The following is a 17,372-nucleotide window of genomic DNA, read 5'->3' as shown; positions in this document are numbered from 1 at the left end:
TGAACAGCATTGACTATCTCATTACAGTGGCACCTGTCAAAGGGTGGGATAAATCAGGTAGGAAGTGAAGAGACAGTTCTCAAAATTGATGTATTGGAGGCAGGGAAAAAGGGCACACGTACGAATGAAAAAGTGACAAGGAAACTGTGCTGATTAGCTAACTGGATGAGAGCTTTTCTAAAATACAGTAGGTCTTTCCTTGTATGTGGTTAGTACCTACCAAAAGTGGTCTATAGAGGGGCAAAAGGGTCATGGGTGCTCAAGATTAACTGACGAGTATACATGAAGACTAGCCAGACTGTCTGATCCCACAGAAGAGCTAAAGTAATACAAAAAAAAACTGCTATAAATGTTAGTGATGGCTGAACGTAGCTGCAAAATGCTCATGCTGACTCGTCTACCACCGAAAAGTGCCTAAAATGGGCTGGACCATGGAGCAACGAAAGAAGGAGTCATGGTTTGGCGAATCACATTTAACTATGTCACGCGGAGAACCGAATACGTGTGCGCTTCTTACGTGAGGAAGAGAAGGCACCGGATGCATCAACAGAAAAGAAGAAAGTGTGATACTTTGGACAATGCTCTGCTGGGAGACCGTAAGGCCTAGTGGATGTTCATGCAGATGTTACGTCTACATCGACCACCTACCTAAAGATTGCTCCAGACCACGTACACTCCTGTATCGCAACAGCGTCCTCTTTCAGCAGGATAACACTCCATGCCACACTGCAAATATCACTCAGAAATGGTTTGAGAAACAGGACAAAGACTTCAAAAAGTGAACTGGACAAACTGAACAAATTCCCCATATGTCAGTCTGATCAAGTATCTGTGCAATTTTCTGAACAAACAAATCCGATTCATGGAGGTCCCACCTTACTCCCAGGGGTTACTTACAGGGGTTAAAAGATGTGCTGCTAATTTCTGGGTACCAGATACCACGGAGGTCTCACAGAGTCCGTGTCTTGAATGGTCAGAGCTTTTTTTTTTGGTGGCACAAGGAGGACCTACATAATATTAAGGAGTTGGTATTAAAGTTTATGGATGATTGGTGTATATGTAAATAAAGTGAACACTTGTATTTGGACCACAGTAGCAAAAATAAATAAATTTATCATTTTTATTATCATTGGATTAAATAAATTAAAAAAAAAAAAAAAAAGAAAAAAAAGAGTTAATCTTACAAATAATAAAACCCATAATTGCTTTGGCACATGTTTACAATTAAGGCGGTAACACAAAGGCGTTGTAAAGCAATTTGAGACCGACAATCAAACAAATAATTAGAAATCTAGTAATGAAATTAGAAGTGAAATAATATGCAGTTGTTTTATGATCGCAATTAAGCTCCATGTACATTTTTAGGAAGTGTATTGTGCTCTCATTAAGGTTCTGGTGAAGATGATTTTTTTTTTTAGCAAATAAAGAAGATGTCCTCCAGAATCTGACTCTCCTGCAAGTCTTCCTGTGAGGGCTGCGTTTGTCCTCGGGGAGAAAGCACAGAGCTGTGAAAGGTACGGACGGCGCGGAGAGGTTGACGAGGGCCAGAGAGACTCCTGTGTGGACATGAGCTGACTCTGCTTCTCTCCGTGTTACTAATCGGACTAAAAATATCCAAGAGCTCAATCAGAGAAGAATCCAACCTGTATGAAAGAGAGAAGTTTGATTGAAAAAAGAAAAAGAAAACTTGATAAAGTGTAACGTAAGAAATGTTCCATTAGATTAATTCCAGGATCTTTTGCACATGCTAATCATTCTGTTGAGTACCTTTGAACGGTAAAGTCTAGGGTATTGAAAGAAAGAAAGAAACTGTGCACGTGGAGAGAATGGGAATGAGATCTTCCTCACTAGAGAGAATGCATAAATAAAATAAACAAAGATTAAGCTAAATGAGATTCCACATGTCAGTCAGGGGGGCTCGATAAATTATTCAGGAAGAACAGAGTCGGATGAGTACGCGACACTGCAACACGTATTAAACATCAATTCTTTGAGAACACTTATGATATCCATATAATTGGCAGTTAATCTCATCATTGTGTGGATAAAAATAAGAAAGAAAAACAAGCACATATGTTAATCATGTCTCATATCAGCACTACTCGGTTGAAGGAAATAATTTACTACATTCTCAAGGGTGGACAAATCATAAATTCATTAGCAAGCCCACAGGGAAAATAAAAGCTCAACTACACATGGCCAGTCTCATGTTTGTCTGGAAAATCAACTGACTGAGCTGGATAAAAGTTTGGGGAGGTTTTCACTCTTAGCACGAATGATGTGGGTCAAATCTAAGTGTCACTGTTCCCTGTGTCCCCTCAGCATTCTTCTGCTTTCAGACTCACTGGATTCCATCAAACCCTGGTGCATGAAGTCCCAGTGTGAAAGCATTAATACAGACTGTTAGAAAGACCCCAAGTAATATTTGGGTGTAAAAAAAAAATAAGTTTTTGGTTATGTTACAGCCTGCCCCATCCATATTCCTGTTTATTATGCTGTTTCTATGAAAAGCGATAATATTACAACAATTAGAAAGCATTAATATAAACCTTTGGTTTGAATTACTCTGTTCTGACCAATCAGAGTAAAGCGTATCATTTTGCCTTATCGTTTTTACATACGACGCCCTAGAATATTGCTGGGACACAAAACACGTATCACGATATTAAAGCCTACGGACTAAAGCCTAAAGTGTCTACAAAAATAAACTAGCTGAATATAATGTAACACTAGACAATGCAATCAGCTACTTATTGCTATGCAGCTTTAATCTGAGAACGCGTCACCTCTTCTTGTTGTTAGAAGGCTCTCTGTGCCTGGTCTAAATCGTTCTTTTAGACAGTTAAGTAGTGCTCTTGTTCAGAAGACATCCGGACTGTAATTTATCACCATAATGATAACAATCTCACCTACATTCAGATATACACTTACATTTTGTCTTTCCATAAATAGATCGCCAATTAAATCGGTGAAAGGAAAAAAAAACAAAAAAAAAAAACAAACACTAGCATTCTCTCATCTATCTACATTTAGGAAAACTACAGCGAGAATACAAGTGCGTGCCAAAAAGAAGGGGGGGTGGCTGGTAGAGTAGGACTTTGGCCACGTTCCCTCTCGAAATGTGAGAATTTGCATTTTTATGTGTTGATTTATTTAACGGACAGGCCTCTCAAACAGCCATCCATCAACAGACGACATTGCCGGTATGAATAATGCATCACTTACCGCCGGTCACAATCTATAACAAGGCAAGAGGGGTATAGTTTGAGCAGGGAGGGGTTGGGAAGTCAGGGTTAGGAGGATATCGCTGGAAAGAATGCTAATGTCTCTGGCAGTCATATCTTCCAAACCCTTTCACTGCTTTTCATAAGAGGCACTGGGAAGTGAACATGAGATATTGATGTCACTTAAGAGACAGTGCCGCTAATCCAAAACCCTATAGGTTTATCCGAGGAGACGGCTGGAAATCGCTCAGCCACACGCTCTAATTCGGAGAGACGCTGTGATGGGGTTTCAGCTCTGCTTCAGTAAAGCCAAACAAAAGAGTGTTTATTAGCTTCCTCGTCCTCAGACCCACTTATTTTACCATTCTCATTAAAAATGTCCGAGACGCCCGAGTGATCCTTTCATTTGGAGGCCAAACATTAATAAATAAAATAAAAAAATAAAAAAAATCTTAAACTGACAAAAATGCACGTCAATTCCATCCTAATCAACAGAATGCAAAAAGAGAGCCTATAGGCAGGAAAATTCTCATTACACACTTGCTATGAAGAGCACACCAAGTCTTTACACCAAGATAAAATCACAGGACTACCCGCCCATGTGAATAGAAACATATATAGTCCACATATGAACAAATGCTCTGTTCATAATAAATCACCTGAAAGACTTTCTTTTTCTGAATGAAAATTAGAACACTAAAACTTTGTATCACAGGCTTTCTGATTAATCTCCTAATTAAACTGTTGTAAAAAGAAAAACTATCTATCTATCTATAGGGTGTTTTAGTCCTCTTACGTCACAGCAACAATGCTTTAACTTGTTAAACAACACACTAACAATTTAAAATACCACAGCGTAGTAGAAAGCTCGAATCTGATTGGTCAGAAGATTTACAGCAAGGAGAGTATTTCGGCTATAACTTGAATCATAGGTTAATATTTCTGCAACTGATCTGTTATTGCTTCTATACTTAACTTACTTTCCACACATCTTTATGGCAGGAAAGTCAGTAAGTGGTGGGGAGATATGCGGAAAAAAACACGACATTGTCATCACTGGCATATCGCAGTAGTATAAGCAGAATAAAACACTCCCATGGATTCCAATGGAGAGAAAACTAAGTTAGTTTCCCTCTGTACCTTTAAGCACCTTGACACTGGAGACTCCCCCCAAAAAGATTCAAGAACAATCTCCTCAAATTGTATAAACAAATACAGTTTTTAGCCTATTTATATATAGTGTAATGTATATGTACGTTATAAAAGCATATATGGCGTAAACACCCTACACACCTCAGTGAAGTTACTATGGAAATGATGTTTAAACATATATGAACGACCGCGCTGATATAAAGCTGTGATTCACCTTACAGCTAGAACAACTGTCCGAGCTTCTGTTATTGAAAAGTATTCAAAGACTTAGTTGCAGTTCCTTTTTTTTTATTGAACATGTTTCACCCATTTAATAATATTTAAGAAAAAAAAACAAACAAAAAAACATTTAAGATTCAAATGTCGCAATTTTAGTTTAAGTGAACGCGCTATTAACGGCTTCAAAGCTATAATTCATTTTAACAGCAGCATTTGAAATATTCATGAAGTCGAATCAACACTAATTCATTCGAAGATTATTAATTCAGTTAATGAGCGAATTGTAGCAAGGACCACTTGTTCTTTTCCCTGGTACAAACCTCTGCAAAACAAAACCCTTAAAATGACAAGCTTCATCGATTCTCTCAAATCAGATTCACAATTAAATAATGCAAAAGAAGCCCCAGGACGGTGGACTACAATAAAATATTTATTGACCATAAATAAACTTACTTTCCACACAGCTTGTTAGTTTAAGCTTTTTCATGTCAATAGAATCTGAGCCCTCATCAGGATTAGGATACTCGGATATTAAAAAAAAAAAAAAAAAGTTAAATTAATCGGCCTTGTCCGTCTACTACTTTTTCTGAATCAATTGGATAGTTGAAACGTTTAGGTTTAAAGTTGGACTTTAGGTGGCATTTTCCCAATAGTCACATTGTGCATATGGTGCACTCCTGGGACGTAGATCCATTTCATTACAACAAAATGAGAATTCTAATGTGAAGCAACCGCTCGGGATTCGTGGATCCTGCTGATCACAAAGGCACCGTGGCTTGTCTGCAGGATGAGGACAATGAGAATCCCCCTCCCAGTCAGTCAGCTCTCTTAATCTCTGTATATACCATCCATATAATTCTCCAGTATATGCAAAGGAGGCTGATTTATTGCTCGTCAATAACACAGAGGTCCGGTTATTAAAGAAAAGATTTGGGCTTGTATTAACGTGAAATATTCACAAAACATACTGCTGAAAGCGGAAGGCAATTAACTCGCACGACGGACTGTTCATAAAATAGCGAGAACTCTTTACAAATGACTTACAAATATTTCACATTTTTCAGACGACGCCGTACTAAACGAGGCGTACTTGGGCTCAGAGAGGGAGTGGAGGAGAAAGAGTGGGAAGAAAAAGAAGTAAGGAAGAAAAAAAAAAGAGAGAGACATGCTGTCACATTAATTACCTTTCCATGTTAAAGGGAAACAGTAATGAATTTCCTTCCCTTTCTCCAAGTGTGTCTCATCCTAGTGTTCAGTGATTCATTCTCTGCTTCTCTCTTTCTCGGGGGAAGGAGGCTGTGCATTCGTGGCCCAGGCTGGAGAACTCTGTTCAATTACACCTGCTGCTGAGGCCTGCTATGCCAGCTAATGGGACTCAGCTTGGCTTCTGTCAGCCTGAGCGCTAGCCGGCAAAAATCTTCATTTAGTTCCTCCACTATCTCATACACCGCATTCAGACTAAACCGCTTTTCCTGTTTTTTTTTTTTGTTTTGTTTTCTTTCCTTCATCCTTACATCCCCCCATGTTCTTTTCATTAGCATAAAAAAGCTCCATCAGAGAAGCAACATTTCCCAAAACACAATTAATACATTTACACGGCGCTACACTCTCGCTTTTTGCAGTGGGGAAAGAAACCCTGCTGTGTTGTTCAGACAGAATTGCCGCCTTCCCTCCTCTTTTCACTCAATCCAAAACCACGCTTGTTAAATTGCATTTATTCGGATGGGTCTTTTTATTGGACTCGTTGAGTGCTGCTCCTGTCAGGCGTTGGGGTTTTTTTTTTGGTGGGGGTTAAAATAAAAGCCATTCGGCTGCTGAATGGCCCGACTGACGTGCAGAAATGAAATGAAATGTGCTGCTCATGCAAAGCCACATTTCAACAATCTACAATCATGTATAAAGCAATATGTATGAGATTATTTCTGAGATTGAAAAACAAAATAAGGAAGGGAAATAAAACCAGCTTACAAAAGGTCCACATAAGCAAATGATGTGACTGAATGGTGACAATGCAAGTTCAGTGCTGGAACATTAACTGTGTGTTTATGGCTAGAAGTAAGAAGAAATTCAAAAATTTAGTTTTACACTGGGGACCAGTTTTCATTAGACCCGTGGTTTCTGAGCAAATAAGATGCATCTGTTCTGAATTTGAAGCAAGGTAAATAAATGCAAACTCGTCTTTACGCGTTCAGATTTTGTGTATAATGAATATATTATAAACCAAGTTGTCAGTTCCCTTTCTCTAACCCTGTCGCTAGTGGTTCCTCCTATAAGCTCCCTTCTGCTGTCTAACAGAGGATTAACAGGTCTGCTACAGTTTCTGTTAAAAAAAAATGACTCACTTCAGCCTACAATTAGCTTTCTTTGTATGACCATCTACAGCATTCATCAAGACACTGAAACTTTTTTCTGGATCCACATCAAGACAACGCTGCCACCTATACTAGCTTATTCAGGTATGTAAATACACGTTAACAACAAATATGAGGCATTAAGAATTCTTCTGTTGTTATCCCTTAATAATTCCTGATATAGAAAATGTTGAAATTATATATACATAGTTTGTGTAACACAATAATAATCAGCTGCAACTCAAGGTTAGTATAAAACAGGGCTGTAGCAGTGCTGCAAAAGAACACATCCGAAAAAGCTGAAATAATTGTAGCGAAGCAACAAGTAAGCTAATTTGTTGCTCCCTGCTGTCCCGTAGGCTGGTTATTATTGGAACACAGAACACCAGCAGACACATAAGACTGCATTTCCATTTCACAGTCATTTCAAAGTCACCACTCGAGGGAAAATGCTGTAATTTACTATTTACCCTGTTTCATTTGATGGGAGTGAACTACATGTTGGGCTTAAGAATACATTTTGAATGCAACTAAAGTCTCACTTTTTTTTTTTTTTTAACTTTATTCATTTTTTTAAATACTGGCACAATGGACAACGGTGTATCCTATACACCAGAAACATTAAAACAACATGTCAGGTGTTTTAAAATTCAAGTACGCTGGCAAACAGTGGTGTTTTTTACTCTCATTCGACAACCAAAGAAAGGAAAAAAAAAAAATTCATAATTTGTATTAAATGTTCATTAAACCAAAATGTAAATCTTTTTGACATCTAAAAAATCTTTTGTGTGTGTGATATTATTATCTTCATCATTATTATTGACATTATAATTATTATTTAATTTAATATATATAAATTTTAATTCTGGTTATGTCTGTTGTACTTCCCTACATGCTCCTTTATTCATATATCTCCACTCCCACACCCAGTTACACTTACAGTTACACACACACATTTTGTTTTGTTGGTCTTTGTATTTGGCATGTATTTTCTCTTCTGTAAATATTGTAATTGTCTCTTTGCATAATAATAATAAATAAATAAATAAAAATTCGGAGGCATGTGAAATCACTGATGAAACTGAGCACAGTGTTAAGCTGTTGTAACCTTGTGGTTAAACATAATGACCAAAAGAAGGCGTGAAACGATTTTACAGTATGTGCGAAGAAAATGGAGTTTTACTTGATCATTATATAATGTGTGTGTGTGTGTCTTTGTGCCAAGCTGGAGATACAGTATATATAAATATATAACTCTTATTGTATGAAAGAATGTGATCCAAGTCCAATTTGGTCTATGTACTGGGAATGCAGGTTGCTTACTTTGATGACTCTGGGGTTCTGGGATGGCTGACGGGCATCGACTGTTGTAAAGACTTTTGGATCTTCTGGGAAGGCAAAGGCGAGGTGGCCATATCCTTCTTGGCAACTGTGTAGAGATTTTCAGCAAATACGATGTTTTAACTGCAGCAGATCAAATATTCCTTTATATAAGCATCTGATAATTACAAGTGTATGATCCCAATCTGTTTGCACATCCTACTGTTTGAAAGTCTGGGTTCAGCTTGTTGAACGTTGTGCTCCTGTGGTTGAACTTCATTTAAAGGCTGTCTGACACTTTCCTTCAAGGCCTGAAGACCTCCCTCTTTTCTTTCACTGCAGGATTAAATGAAGAACAAGTGGGAGAGATATAGAAAGATCTGTTCCTAGAAAAGACTGCCTGGTGATACACAAGCTCCCTGCTACATGCAGAGACATACACACATACACACACATACACACACACACATACACACACATACACACACATACACACACATACACACACATACACACACATACACACACACACATACACACACACACATACACACACACACATACACACACACACATACACACACACACATACACACACACACACACACACACATACACACACACATACACACACACATACACACACACATACACACACACATACACACACACATACACACACACACACACACACATACATACACACACATACATACACAGAGAGAGAGAGAGAGAGAGAGAGAGAGAGAGAGAGAGAGATCCCTACTGAAAAGGCACCTGGATTTAGTCTTGCAGTGTTACATAAGAGCTATTTTTAATGAATAGAAATCACCTGTGTAGATCTGCAGCAACACTGGGTTGAGGTGCACCATTAAATCCGATTTCATTAAAGGACTGCTCTAATTCGTGCTGGAACCTGAAAGCAGAGGGTGCTGTATTACCAGAGAAAATGTGCAGACATTTGAAAACTTTGAATTTCGCGTACTTGCTGTGGTTGAACCGAGATTGTCTGAGCTCCTGGTTCTGTTTCAGCAACCTCTCTTCTTGTTCCGCAAGGCGAGTCTGCAGCCTCTCTCTCTCCATCTCAAGCTGCTTCTTTTGAACCAGCAAACGTTGGCGCTTCTCCTCCCAGTCCTCCCTGCCAATGAACGACACCGTCTCTCTGTGCTCCGCGCAGCACCCGGTTCCATTTTTCAGTCGCAATCCGTGACTTAAGTCGCTCGGCTTGGTGGCACCGTCGGCCACCTGATCCTTTTTAGAGCGTATACCATGTACTGGCTCACTCCAGTCACCCTCAGAACACTTGTGGACACCTGCTGAGTCTTCCTCATGGCTTCCTCCGTCATGCTCGACACAACATGAGGGCATGGAAGATGGCCCGGAACAGGCGCCAGCGAAAAATGAGTGAGCACAACCTGCTGACCCTGTTCGCCCCAAATTAGGGGGATCCAAGTAAGATCCATTGAGAGCAACACCTCTCGTGTGCCCACAATGGGTTCTGCTTAATGTTCTCTCACTGCTGGATATCTGTGGAGAGAAGAGAGGCAGTGAAATGGGCACTGACTTCATAATAATGCAGCATAAACACACTGTACTGTAGGGAGCTGTTGAGAATGTGGTGGATGGATTATCTACCAGCATGTGCAGTAACCCAAGGTCATCCAAACAAGAGATAAACACTCAGGGCAAAGGGGAAGTGTCCGCCTCCTCGAGGACAGAAATGGGCTGCTGACTAATTCAAGAGGAGGTCACGGAGCATGAAAACATGCATTACTCACAGCCAAGGTCAAAGGACAAACTACTTTTTTCTTACTACAGTGGTGGAAGAAGAGAGAATAAGAAGAGAGAATAAGAATAGAGAATAAGAGCGAGTCAGTGGCCTGGCTGTGCTACTACTCTAGCGCTCTAAATCGACTGCTCGATATGAATTTAATGAGTCACTATAATGTGATATAATGTGCTATGGTCCCATTATGTAATCATCTTGTAATTCATTATGAGCTTTCTAACTGTGTGAATGCAGTATGCGTCAAAAAAAAAAATTATATGGAGAAAATGTTTGTGAGCACTTGGGGAAAAATTCGACATACGTTTGCATAAGAGACATTTAAAATAGCAGAAAAAAATAAAATAAAGAGCCTTTGGCTGTTTCATGAGCAGCCGTTTGAAAGGAAGTGGCGCCTGGTTTCACGTGCCGCGAGATGTACATTAGATCTCCCAGACCGGTCATGCAAAAGTGGGTGGGAACTGATTAGAGTTAAAGAATAATTACATAAACAAAAGTGAGGATAAAAATGATCCTACCACATTTACATACATTACCTTGCAGTGGGAGCGTGAGTGATTCAGCTGAGAGATGGACTGGTTGAGTTTCTCTTGCTGTTGGGAAAGGTATTGCTGATAGAGTCCCAGCAGCTCCTGACACTCCTTGTACTGCTGCTGCAAGCCTGAAGCGCGGGTCAAGGGGCAATACACACTGAATAACTCCACTACTGTGCTCACTTCCAGCCACACAAACCAATCGGCTTTCCTCCAGTGAGGTTTTGTCCGCCGAACATTGATAAGGAGAGACAAGCACATAAATTACAAGGCACAAAGAACAAAAAAGGCATAGCGTTTCTTTACCATCAGGACACACTGACTATCTAGTGTGTATAATACACTCAGGATGTGATCAGCCAGAAACAGACTATGTATAGTATACACTTTATTTTGCTAAATCATAAAAAAATTCATGTGTAGCATTGAAACTTTTCTACAAAAAAAAAAAAAAAATGCCCAAGTGACGCACATCAACTTATATCGACGATAAAAGGAGGCTATTACAGCAGGTGGCGATACCACGTCTGTGAATTTAAGCAGCCGGTGCTTTTGTAACTTGATGAAAAGTGCAGCGAGTGACAAAAAGGTGCAGAGAAAGAGGCTCACTGCTGGTGGATGACACCAGTTTCTTCAAGGCGAAGGCATCACAGGCTCCTCCATCTGCATGTGGCTGGCCAGGGCAAGGCACAGTGCCAGGCTCAGAGACAGGAAGCTGGCACACACACTGTAGCAGCTAGAACAGGACCGACGTGGAGCAGAACCGCTGTCACACCGAGTGGGCCGTCTAATGACGGCGTGACACAGCCAGCTCAGCTTCTTTCCGTCTTCTGTCACCAGCCCACACACACACGTGCAAATTCAGCTTTCAGTGGTTCTGCCTTTTAACTTTACAGCATATGTTTTAGAAAGCACGAAGCCTCAACTATATTTAACCACATCTTTTGCCTGAAGCAGTGGTTTTCAAAACTGGATCTGTTATCTTTTTGCTGTGACCTGTGTAGATCATCTAATAGCACTGATTGAGCTGCTATAAATAGGTATAACATGGTGTTGATTTCTCAACCCTGACAGTTCAGAAGGTGTTGATTAAAATGTTATTTCTATGCAACAGCTTATTCACAGCGACTTGTGAGGCAGACACTTCCCAGAATCTAAACCTCATTATAAAAAGAATTAAAAAAATCTCTTCTTATTTAGCAAAGAAAACCATACACTCATTGACACGGTAAAGCTTTCTTTAAGATTTTGCTGTCGTTTTATGACATTTGCTGCAATTTTTCTTTAAATCCACAGTGCAACTTTGGGAGATTTTACTTGAATTTGGCAAAATTACGAGCGTAGGATTCTACTTGTTGTGATTTGTGTCTTGGCTCAAATATTCATCAACTATCATCTCTATAACACTCACTCACTCATCTTCTACCGCTTATCCGAACTACCTCGGGTCACGGGGAGCCTGTGCCTATCTCAGGCGTCATCGGGCATCAAAGGCAGGATACACCCTGGACAGAGTGCCAACCCATCGCAGGGCGCACACACACACACACACACACACACACACACACACACACTCATTCACTCACGCAATCACACACTACGGACAATTTTCCAGAGATGCCAATCAACCTACCATGCATGTCTTTGGACCGGGGGAGGAAACCGGAGTACCCGGAGGAAACCCCCGAGGCACGGGGAGAACATGCAAACTCCACACACACAAGGCGGAGGCGGGAATCGAACCCCAACACTGGAGGTGTGAGACGAACGTTCTAACCACTAAGCCACTGTGCCCCCTATCTCTATAACAAATAATCATAAATTGCTGTGGTGTAAGAGAAATAAAACATGGGATAGGCTGTGTTGGAAAATAAGTAACTTAATTATTAGCTATTAAATAATTAACTAAACAGCATTTTTGTGTTGGGCCATGTCACACCACACTTTATTTTTTTGGACAATTTTTAAGTGTTTCATTCCTTATTTATTCATCTGAATACAAGACATTTCTCCCATAAATCCTATATTGTGATATTAGTATTATACTTTTCGCTGAATGAATTTTTCATTCATCCTTACAGAACTCCTAAGACTGAGGTACACTATAGTACACATCTCCACATATTCTCAGTTGTATAGACAGACAGCACCAGGATTAATTGACAATCCGCAGATAACTGTCGACTTTTCTCATAGAGAATAAGCAAGGCTCTCGTTTTAAAGCAGGACGGAAAGCTCGTCGAGTGCTCGGAGCTCATGTCATTAATGCAGCACGTCACATTCACGCGCGATCCCACTTGCTGAAGAGTCTTTGGATTTTTCGATAGGCAGGAGGGGCGTCAACATGCTCACTAACAGCAGGAACTCTGAACAACTGGAGCGAGTGGAGCGCGACTGATAAGATTCTCTCACACGGCGCACCGTACTGCGTGGCAACTCCACCGGTCACCTGCCAATCGCGGTGAGCTTCACGGGCCCGACATCAGGGAAGGAAAAAGCGTGGCCAATGGCGTCTCCTCCCCCGTCCAAAAACACACAGTTCGCATTCGATATTTCAGACAGCCACTGTCAACATGATTCACTCCCCTGTCAGCCTGCACAGAAATGAAATAATGAAATCCGCCTCAAGGTGGAACAAAATCCTGCTGAAGAGAATATTTTAACAGCTCAGTACCGAGCAAGCCTAGTCATCGAGAGTGAGTGTGTGTGTGTGTGTGTGTGTGCATAAGCTGTGATGCAAATTGATTAGCAGGACAGCTATATTTCACTTATTACAAAAATGTGGTTTGTCATTTCCAGTTATCAGAACGTGTGGAAAAGTAATTACTCATGGAAAAACTCTTGAGTAATGGCTTTGTGATAGAAAGCTAATTCATGGGTTCTTGCCCCAAAGAACCAGAGAATCAACAAACTCATAACCAAGCAAACAAACTATTACAAAAGTGGTTTTAGTATTTCCATCCATCAATGCTTCTCAAAAGAACTGCCACCCAAACCTAAAGAAGATTAATGATATTGATGAATGCGTTCTATTTCCCTTTTGTGTCTTCTATGGTGGTTGATGTAAATTTGTTTATAGCGGAACAAGGCTCCTCTCTCTCTCTGTAATGGAATCTAGTGCTCGGATCCGTAGCGTAGGATGTCAAAGACGATGTGATAAAAATTCTAATTTCATTCTATGCGTAAGCTTCGAATTTCATCCTACATCAGAGAATTTAATGAATTTTTTTTTTTTTTAGCAGTTCAATCCAAAGATGAAGAATCCCCATGATAACGTTGGTCTTGGCAGATAAGACGGAGCTGATTGTTCTGGAGATTATTCGACACAAGTCTCCTTAAATGAGTTTGCCTTTCGCCTCCCCTTAACCTTTTCGAACAACCCGAAAAGCCGTGGTGCCTTCAGACGGCACGCCACCGCAGGAGACCCTCGTACAGTTTGTCTTAGAGTAAAATCTCTTTTTAATGGGGTTTGAGGTTTAGTGCAAATGCCAGGACGTGCAGCTAAAGTGCACTTAATTGAGTTGCGTGCTGCTAATTTCTGAGCTCTGGTGCCAGTAGGGCAATTTACCAGCTGGTGATTACCCCTCATATTTCATGTCGTTGAGCGAAATTGACGCTTCGGCATTCTCAGAACCATGTCAAAATGGCAAAATAACATGGAACTGCCAAATATCGGATGTTGTAAACTACTAGACTGAATGATGAGCTGTCACAGGGAATAAAAAGCCTTCATATTCCTGAGGGTTCACAGCTTTTAATTTGAAAGGAATAAACCGGGTAAAACGATCTGTAAGCCAACACTCACAGAACATACAAACAAACGTTTTCACCCATCATACTGCATACATCACATGCATACATTTACAAAAAAAGACAAGTTTGTACCGTTGTCCTGTGCTTAAAATGTAGTTTTTGCAGAATGAAACTATAGACCAGAGAGGATTTTATTTAAACAACACTGCCCCCTGCTGTATACTTATAGGTATTGCACAAACATTGTCTGGCCTTTCAATACTAAGCCCAAATAACTGGCATGTAAAAACAATTTACCAAAAGACAAACACCTCGATCTCCAGATACAACAAACACACAGTACACCAATGATGCAGAAGTTGTATTTCATTCAAGAGATGTGCAAGATTTGTACATCCGGTTTGAATTTTAAAGGCTAATTTGTTACGGCCGCACTGTAATTTACACACCTGCCAAACGATAGTATAGCATTGAATACTGTCTACTACAAAATCATAAGCGTTTGTAATTTTACTTTTTATCCGTTTTCTATAACGCTGAAATGAACGACTTCGCTGAGGTCTGACACTGCCCACTAGTGGACAAAGTGGACAGCGCCATGTAAAAATCAGCCATGCAAAGCATTAGCAAATAAAACAGAAAAAAAAATCTCTTATTCTCCTGAAATTACTGCCTTTCCAGTGCTTACCCAAACCTGGATAGCAAAGGATACTTTCTCTCTCCTGTACGATGAGACGATTCTGCTGTTCAAGCTGTTGGATCTGTTTCTCAAACGTCTCGTGTTCGTCTTTGAGCCGCTGCACAGACTCCTCTTTCTCTTCACTTACTCTGCAGGGTGGACAAAACAGATAACGCTTAGAAAAGAAAAAGTATGCAAAACCTTTGATTAACTAATAAATAAGAGTTAAAAAAAATAAATATAAAAAAATTAATAAGTCCATAATTAACTTCTACCTCAGCTTTTTGTTACATTTAAAACAATTTTACCTTTTAATCCCTTATTTTTCTTTCAGGCTGGGAGCTAAAATTATGACTTTTTTACATGGGGTCAATAAAACTCAAAGTTTTAACTCAAAGTTGGTAAAAGTCCAAGTTGGTTAATAATTCGCAGGGACAACTATGCAGAGCAAAGGATACTCCAAGATCAAGACGTTCATAAGTACATTCAGGACCACAGGGGATTTTCTCTCATTTGGGAAAAAATACCACATGTTAAAAAAGATGCATTCATTTTATAATTAATGCCCCTTGGTAATTCAACAAAAGTGACTTCACTGATCATCACAAAAATGTGAGAGGCGTGTATGAGAAGCACTTATACGTACTTTGCCAGCTCTTCAATCAGGTTAGCAATGCGACGTTTGTCTTCTGGACAAAGGTCCTTCAATGAAGCTTTGCTTTTGACGTGCAGCCTATAAGAGATGTCCTGTAAAAAAGTCAAACGATTATTAGCAGTGTGAGTTTTCTTATGTGCAATCTGGGATGGTAAAAACAACTGCTTGCACACCTGAACCTGCGATGTATCTGACACCTGAGGTGGAGTTTTGGTTTTGGATGAGAGTTCTGAGATCTTCTGTAAAGACGCCTTCGCCACAGGTAAATCGGTTATTCGGCTCTGCTTTTTCCCAGTCCTCCCTTTGATATCTGAGAAAGGTTTCCCTTTGGTTTTTCTTTCATTACTGGATATACATACAGACTTCAGTCCCATCTTTTGGCTCATGCCTGAAAAAGGAGCAAAAATTATGATGAGTTGATGAGGAAAAAAAAATTCAGGAGGAAACCACAAATCTGATATCTTATTACCATGCAAAAAAAAAAAAAAATGTAAGAAATAATACGCCTCAGGATGTACTGTTACTATGATTAGATTTTTTTTTTTTGTATGCCACATTTTTACATATTAATACTAATATAATACTAATTAATATAAGATTAATGCTTCTTAATTCGCAAAAATTTTGCCGGTTAATGTTGTATAATAATCGTTATAAAATCTCAATACAACAGAGACAAGTTGTGAAATTAATCTCTCCAAAGTAAATTAAATGATTTAAATCCTACAGTATATTATTTTTTTTTATCATCATTGTCTCACCTGGAACAAACACTATGGACTGCTCGTCTTCTGAAGCTACTCAGAGTTAAGCAAAAGTTTAACAATTTCTGTATTCTTAAAGCTTCATAAACGACGTGAAAAAAGTCTAAACATTATTGTAATTATTTATATGATTACATTACAGGATATTTTGCTTTATTAACCCTGTCAGTCAAAGTTGCCTTCATTTTTTTCTAGTTGTTTACATCATACATTCTATATTTAGCATCTTGTTCCTCTCGACAATGTAATTAATCACGTATTAATATATATTATTTCTATTTCTAAAAGTTCTAAGATAAGCAAAAAGACATGAAAATATGTATCTGTCTTTTTTTTTATCTCCACAGCAGCAACAAACCGGTTTAATTCAACCCGCTGTTTTAAACTTAGAAACAACGCCATTACATCTAAACATAGTGAACTGTGATAATAAACAGCAAACTTAAACTACACGCGAACAAAAAATAAAACGCAAACATAAACAACGCGAAAAGATACTGTCGTTAATCCAATAAATCCCAGAAGCATCTGTTTCTCCAGCAGCAACCGCCGCCATATTGAAACAAACCGCCACTTCCAGGGGAACTTAATAAGCTCCTCCTTTTTACCTTCCGTGATTGTGATTGGTTTACTTAATCAGGCTCTGGCCGTATAGGAATGTATTATTCGCTAAATAAGCCGTCAATCTTTTTTTTGACCAATAGACATTTAGTTTTTCTGTGTTTTTGGTTACTGTGTGAAATTATCAGCTTTTCACACCTGTATTCAGACAACTAAAACGACACAAAAGAGAGTTGCTGGATATCCGGTAATGTAAGAGTCGACTCCGATTACAATTCAATACAAATTATTCAGTTAATTAAGTAAATAATATACCACACCAACACTAACTTCACATACTATTATTTATTCAAAACGAACAACTGCAAATTTGTT

The 17,372-nt window shown here is 39.3% G+C and overlaps 1 protein-coding gene across 2 annotated transcripts; it reads right to left on the bottom strand.

The window, feature by feature from the left end:
* Positions 1 to 1,178: 1,178 nt before the first annotated feature.
* On the bottom strand, positions 1,179 to 17,034 carry kiaa1328 (KIAA1328 ortholog). Of its 2 annotated transcripts, none has more exons than XM_060891336.1 (11): positions 16,935 to 17,034; positions 16,434 to 16,469; positions 15,846 to 16,060; positions 15,664 to 15,764; positions 15,051 to 15,166; positions 10,589 to 10,713; positions 9,252 to 9,793; positions 9,099 to 9,182; positions 8,490 to 8,602; positions 8,270 to 8,375; positions 1,179 to 1,643 (listed from the first exon to the last, which is right to left on the bottom strand). In XM_060891336.1, the coding sequence occupies exons 1-11, from the start codon at positions 16,990 to 16,992 to the stop codon at positions 1,415 to 1,417; spliced, it is 1,725 nt and encodes a 574-aa protein (XP_060747319.1). In that variant the 5' UTR covers positions 16,993 to 17,034; the 3' UTR covers positions 1,179 to 1,414. The 2 variants fall into 2 exon arrangements, with proteins under 2 accessions (XP_060747319.1, XP_060747320.1); XM_060891337.1 differs by having other exon boundaries at positions 16,434 to 16,463; positions 16,935 to 16,993.
* Between the last annotated feature and the right edge of the window lie 338 nt (positions 17,035 to 17,372).

This window comes from Tachysurus vachellii, chromosome 17 (genome assembly GCF_030014155.1).
Source record: "Tachysurus vachellii isolate PV-2020 chromosome 17, HZAU_Pvac_v1, whole genome shotgun sequence".
Taxonomy (NCBI): domain Eukaryota; kingdom Metazoa; phylum Chordata; class Actinopteri; order Siluriformes; family Bagridae; genus Tachysurus; species Tachysurus vachellii.
This window is presented reverse-complemented; position numbering and strand designations above follow the sequence as displayed.

Bases quoted from the DNA above. Each gene is read 5' to 3' on its own strand.
- kiaa1328 (XM_060891336.1), bottom strand. From the start codon at position 16,992: ATGGCGGCGGTTGCTGCTGGAGAAACAGATGCTTCTGGGATTTATTGG. The intron at 15,167-15,663 runs GTACGTATAAGT...TCCACCCTGCAG, and splicing joins CTGATTGAAGAGCTGGCAAA to AGTAAGTGAAGAGAAAGAGG. The intron at 9,183-9,251 runs GTACGCGAAATT...CTCTGCTTTCAG, and splicing joins TCTCGGTTCAACCACAGCAA to GTTCCAGCACGAATTAGAGC.